General features: G+C 35.8%; 1 protein-coding gene across 1 annotated transcript; it reads left to right on the top strand.

Moving 5' to 3' along the window:
• The first annotated feature begins 491 nt into the window (after positions 1 to 491).
• Positions 492 to 2,977, top strand: LOC137000565 (uncharacterized). Its single transcript, XM_067357577.1, has 3 exons — positions 492 to 1,100; positions 1,242 to 1,439; positions 1,532 to 2,977. Exons 1-3 carry the CDS (start codon positions 1,082 to 1,084, stop codon positions 1,732 to 1,734), a joined length of 420 nt encoding a protein of 139 aa, XP_067213678.1. The 5' UTR covers positions 492 to 1,081; the 3' UTR covers positions 1,735 to 2,977.
• Positions 2,978 to 6,310: the final 3,333 nt, after the last annotated feature.

Below are 6,310 nucleotides of genomic sequence, written 5' to 3'. Positions count from 1 at the left end.
TAATATCGACTACACGATCCGTTTCAACCGGACACAACACGTTCGAAATAATCTTTTGACACTTAGTCCGACTCATTTTCATATCTTGTAATACGTCAGAATCTTTTCCTATTTGTTGGAAAAATGTTAGAATGTCTGTCGCAGTTTGATGCGAAATGTTTTTTTCGGCGATGAAAGCAGCATATCGAATTTCTACTGCTTTCTTTCGCTCATCAAATGATAAAAATGATTCTGTCATATTAACATCTTCGTCTGTTTTCTTTTTTTCTAAATTCTTTTTCTTAGCTATTGTAGTGTGTGCTACGGATTCTGCATGATCATAAATATGCGACAATTTAGCAGACATGTATTTTTCACAAATGGAGCAAAAAAATAATTTTTCGTCATGTGATGCTTCACGTAACCATGGTTGAAAATGCTCCATTTCTAACCATTCTTTTTGAAATTTAAGTATATTAGAAGTACTTTTTTTAAAACTTACATTATTATTATTTAACAAAACAGATGTGTGTTTTTTAATATTATTTTTGTGACACATAGAATCCGCATGTCTAGAAATGCGCGTGTTACAAGAAAAATCTTTATTACAAATAGTGCAATGAAAAAAACTGTCATTTAACGGTACTTTTCGTATCCAAGATTTATACCGATCATTGCTAAGCCAGCCTTCAAAAAAGCTTCGCTTAGATTTTTTTTGTACAGAATCGCACATTTTAATATAGAAGAAAAAAGAAACAAAGACGAAGAATTAAATTAGACGAAAATTAAAAGAAGAAAAAACAAGGAAATATATGGAAATATATTGAAAAACTTACAGTCGAGACTGTCTCAGTTTTCTCATCAACGTTGCGATTTAATAAAACGTGTAAGAAATACGTTTACTCGCAATTATAAGCCAACAAGAGTACTACACAGGCTAATGAACGTCAAAAAAATTAACGACATATAGAGTATAGAAGTAAAAATAAACCGTGCTTCTTAACAAAAAATAGAACAACAGACGCGGCCCCGCGCAGCGGTTTACTATTGTTACATGTCAGCCGCACCCGTGTCCTGCTGACAAAAGTGCAAAACGTTTGCAATGGAAGGCAATTTGTCTCGTAAGTAATAAATAAAATTATTATTATTCATTTTTGTTATAAAACGGACGTAAAAATGTTTTAAAAAAACTACGTCATAATTTATTTTGTATGTTTATGTTACTAATTGATAAAATATATATTTCTTTTTTATTTTAACAGAACATACTACGCAAGAAGAAGGTGCATCCTTGCATCAGCTGCTGCAGCAAATACTGCAGCAGCAACAAGCACAACAACAACGACAGCTGGAAACACAGCAACAGCTGTATCAGCTGCAGCAGCTGCAGCAGCAACAGGAACAGCCGCAACAGCAGCAACAGGAACAGCCGCAACAGCAGCAACCAAAAAACAAAGCTAGTAAGTTATTTACTTCATACAATACAATTATTAATTAATATACGAGTATACAATCGTAAATCTAATTGTAAATACTATTATTAATTTTTTAGAAAGAAAAAGAAGAGGAGCCGGCCGCTCTAGGGCCCGCTGGTACCGCCAGCGAGGAGGCTTTGCCAGCGGTAGAGGAGAACGTGGCGGTACCGGAGGACGATGCGCCCGTAGCAGCAGAGGAGGCCGTGGCGGCAGAGGAGGCCCTGGCGGTAAAGGGGGCCGTGGCGGCCTCACAATAATAAAAAATATTTTTATTAAGTAATATTCAATAAATAAAATAAAAAATGAAAAAATTGGTTTTTTTTTATTATATAATGCCTGAAAGTACAGCGTAGTAATATAGTATAGCATAGTTAAATAGTATACTACAAAAAAAGTATTAGTGTTAGTATATAATAGTATATAATATAATATATATTACTATTTAAAATACAATGTGGTATAATAGGGCTACCGGCGAAGGTCCACGTTGAAAAACCTAACGCGCTATAAGTGGCACCTCATGGGTGGCGCGGAAGACCACTCAATAATTAATAATAAAACTATTTGAGATTTAAATTAGGCTTGTAATCGATCAAAGATTGTCAATGATATCGTGTAGAACCGGCGCGTTTAGGTCCGTAACTACACGCGTACCGATCTGTCAACTGTTATTGATTTTTACAAGTCAGGTAATATTGATTTTTACTGCACAGCTGATTTTCCACGGACGCAAAATGCATGTGGATTTTCGTCACTCGAAATATGGGAGTTGTGACTGTTAAATACTCCTTCACCAGTAAAACATGACTCGTCCGTAAATAAAATTTTAATGACCAAATCAGAATCTCTATTTTAATTCTCTAATAACAATGTATAAAATTAGATTCTTCTAGATGAAAATGTTTTCAATAAAGATGCGTTACATTGTATTTATTGTAAGCGTTTTAATCTGATACAGAAAATACAATAAGTATATCGTAATGTTCATGTATAATCTCCCATCATTTTCAACATGATTATTGGAAAATGAAAATAAAGATTCTGGTTTTGTCCATAAAATTTTATTTACAGACGAGTCACGTTTTACTCGTGAAGGAGTAGTTAACAGCCACAACTCTCACATTTGGAGTAACGAAAATCCACATGCATTTCACGTCCGTGAAAAATCAGCTGTGCAGTAAAAATCAATATCACCTGACTTGTAAAAATCAATAGCAGTTGACAGATCGGTACGCGTGTACGTGTAATTGCGGACCTGAGCGTGCCAGGCGAGCGTCCTACGCGACATCATTAGCATCTTTGATCGTTTATAACTTAAAAACTATTGTAGCCTTGATATTTTTGTATTAAGATTCTTTACTCTATTTTATCTCCAAAAGATACTATTAAAGTATTAAGCGGTAGTTATGAGACACCCTGTATAACATAATATTAAACTCTAAAGTATTAACTATCGCAATTAACGCATATTAATAATTCATAAACATTTAATGTTCTGATATTTTATTAATATCAATATTATTTACTTTTTACAAGATCACATAAATCTTGAAAAAGCATTTCACGTTGTCATACGCAACAAGCGCGCAACGTCGCTTTGATAAAAAGGAGACGGAACACGTATGTCCACTCGCTTCTACAAACTGAACGACGAAGCGCACACGTACGTGTGACGTCACGATTCTCGTTTGTGTGCGTGCTTCCTCTACCGCGGTGCTCGGGTGCTGGCCGGCTCGAGTTTGCATCACTGATCGGCAGTTTCGGCGGCGGGCCCCCACTAACGGAAATTCGGAACGGTCGGGTGTGGGGGTCCGTTCGGCGATTGACCGCCGTTGTTTTCGATAAAAGTTTTATCGGCGCTTGATGCGCCCTTGGTGGGCTACGGATGATGGACGGTCCGTAGCCGTAACGATGCAGCTTGCGGGCTGCACCGTTACAACTTTATATATATGGGACATTTCATGTCAAACTGATCACCCTACCTACACAAAAATTGATTTGACCGATGTAAACGTATTAGGTTTCAAAATGTTCGTCTGTTAAAAGGCTTTCAAAAGAAAAGTGGCGTTTTGAGAAATTCAATATGGCGGATCAAATATGGCGCCTATAAAGTTTACTCTTCATGGTTAATTTAGGAAAAAACATTGACGAAATTTTCAAAAGTGGGAGAATATATCTCCAATGCATATATTAGACTGTTTTTGGGTCCGCTGATTACGAATCTATCATCGGAAATTTGGTTATTTTTATTAGGTATTCTCCAACACTTTCTTGTTATCTTTCTTTCTGTAAACTCGCTCACCAACTATCCTGAAAAGGACTGTTGGAAAACGCGGATGGAAATTGGCACCGAAAGACTCGCTCACCAACTATCCTGAAAAGGACTATTGGAAAACGCGGATGGAAATTGGCTCCGAAAGACTCGCTCACCAATTATCCTGAAAAGGACTATTGGAGAATAAGTCGTCGATGAGAATAACCGTTGTGAATTTTTTCTTGCTTATCTTCATCTTTTACAGTTATGTCTTCTGCTAAAAAGTATCGTACAGATAGGTGTATAAATCCATTTAATGTCTCAGGACACGTAAGCAAAACTCTTAGGAAGATCTCCAAAAACATGAAAAAGGATTTTCCTGAATTACCGAATGCATCAGTAGTTTGTGAATCTTGCAGAAAATCTTATAAGAAACAATCAAATCCTACTTATAATAAGGAAGCAGATATAATTGATAATGAAAATAATAATATGAGTTTGTTTTGATTCCGAACCAGACAATACTGACTCACCTTCTGCTTAGGATACAGTTGAAGGTACGCCAGTTGATCTTTTAGAGATTTTTAATGGTCTTGGAGACAAATTCAATGCTCTGCCGAAAAACGATTTGTTACGTGTGAGTATTCTTACTGTTGCTCCTGAATCATGGAGCATTCGTAAACTTTCGAAAGTCTTTTGCACTTCGTACTGGATGGCTCGTAAAGCCAAACAGTTAAAAGCATCACATGAAGTTTTTGCTTTTCCAATAGCATCATCAGGAAAAACTTTACCTGTAACAACTGTGGAGAAAGTACAAAAGTTTTATGAAGATGATATAAATAGCAAGATCGTGCCTAATGTAAAAGATACGGTCAGAGTGTATGATATTGATGGGGAAAAAAAAAGGAGCAAAAAAAATTATTGCTCAATGACATTAAGAACTTGCATGTTCTATTCAAGGAACAGTTTCCTGAACATCCGATCGGATTAACAAAATTTGCAGAACTGAGACCAAAATGGTGTGTGCTAGCAGGATCCGCCGGTACGCACATTGTGTGCGTATGCACGATTCACGAGAATTTCAAAGCAATGATTGATGCAGTTAATTTGGGAAAACTGTCAAACAATACCCTCAAAAATTATAAGGATTGTCTAAATTACGTTCTATGCAGAAATCCCAAATTACGGTGTTATTTGAATGAGTGTAAATTATGCCCAAAAATTACAAAGTTTTCAGATTATATCGAGGAACTTTTATATGAACACAACATTCATCAAGTTATTTTCAGCACGTGACAATCTACGGACAGATGCACTTTAATAAAAGAGTGTTTGTCTTCACAAGATTTTACTGATGCTTTATGCTCTAAACTGCGATAATTAATACCTCACCACTTCATCTCTAAAGAGCAAACAAAATTTATTTCTGAAATAAAAAATAACATTTCAAAAAATGAGGTATTAGTCCAATTAGATTTCGCTGAGAACTATGCTTTTGTAGCTCAAAACGCTGCACAAGCATTTCATTTCAATAATGATCAAAGCACATTTTTCCCGGCTGTTGTTTATTATAAGTCTGGTCATGAAATAAAACATTTCAGTACGTTAACAATGTCCGACTGTACTCATGATGCTACTGCGGTGTATATAATGCAACAAAAACTAATTCCTGAAATTCACAAAATTTGTCCTGAATTGAAAAAAATAAACTATGTTAGTGATGGTGCTAAACAACATTTTAAAAATCGTTTCCAAATGTGTAATTTAATGCACCATAAGAAAGATTTTGGCGTATATGCTGACTGGCATTTCTTTGCAACAGCTCACAGAAAGGGTAGTTGTGGAGTTGGAGCGATCGTAAAAAGAGAAGCTGCAAGAGCTAGTTTACAAGCTTCAGTCAATGAAGCTATCTTAAATGTTGAAGCTCTATTTTCATGGGCTACTAGTAAGCGAAACTTTGACATACAATTTTTCTTGTATACTAAAGATGATCATAAACGAGCCCACCAATTTCTCTCGAAAAGATTTAATGATTGTCCACGTGTAACACAAATTCAAATGGGACATGCATTTATCCCACAATCGAATAAAACATTGACTGTCAAGCGATACTCCAACGCTTCGAAACCATTGAGTGAAGTGTGCTATGAACTCAATGCCACTCATTCATCACCACTGAAAATACCGCGAACAAGAAGTCAAAAGTTATAAAGCTGTAAAAATGATTATTAGCATCAGAACATTGATGGCGAATTTTTTGGACATCGATTAGGTTTTTTACCTCAAAGGAGGGAAAGTTGAGGAACATGTGCCATTTTGAATCCGCCATTTTAAATTTCGAAACTCCAATGGCAAATTTGTTATTAGAGATCCTCAAAACCCCAGCCGAAAAAAGGGTTTTGACCCTAACCTTCAAGTGACCTGAAATCGTTATAGTACTGTTATATGGATTTTATGTTCGCCATATTGGATCCGCCATTTTGAATTTCGTATTTCCGATAAATATAGATTCGTAATCAGTGGACCCAAAAACAGTCTAATATATACATTGGGGATATATTCCCTCACTTTTGAAAATTTTGTCAAAGTTTTTTCCTAAATT

The sequence above is a fragment of the Linepithema humile genome, chromosome 1 (assembly GCF_040581485.1).
Source record: "Linepithema humile isolate Giens D197 chromosome 1, Lhum_UNIL_v1.0, whole genome shotgun sequence".
NCBI lineage: Eukaryota > Metazoa > Arthropoda > Insecta > Hymenoptera > Formicidae > Linepithema > Linepithema humile.
The sequence above is the reverse complement of the archived record's forward strand: the minus strand, read 5'-3'. Positions and strand labels throughout refer to the sequence as shown.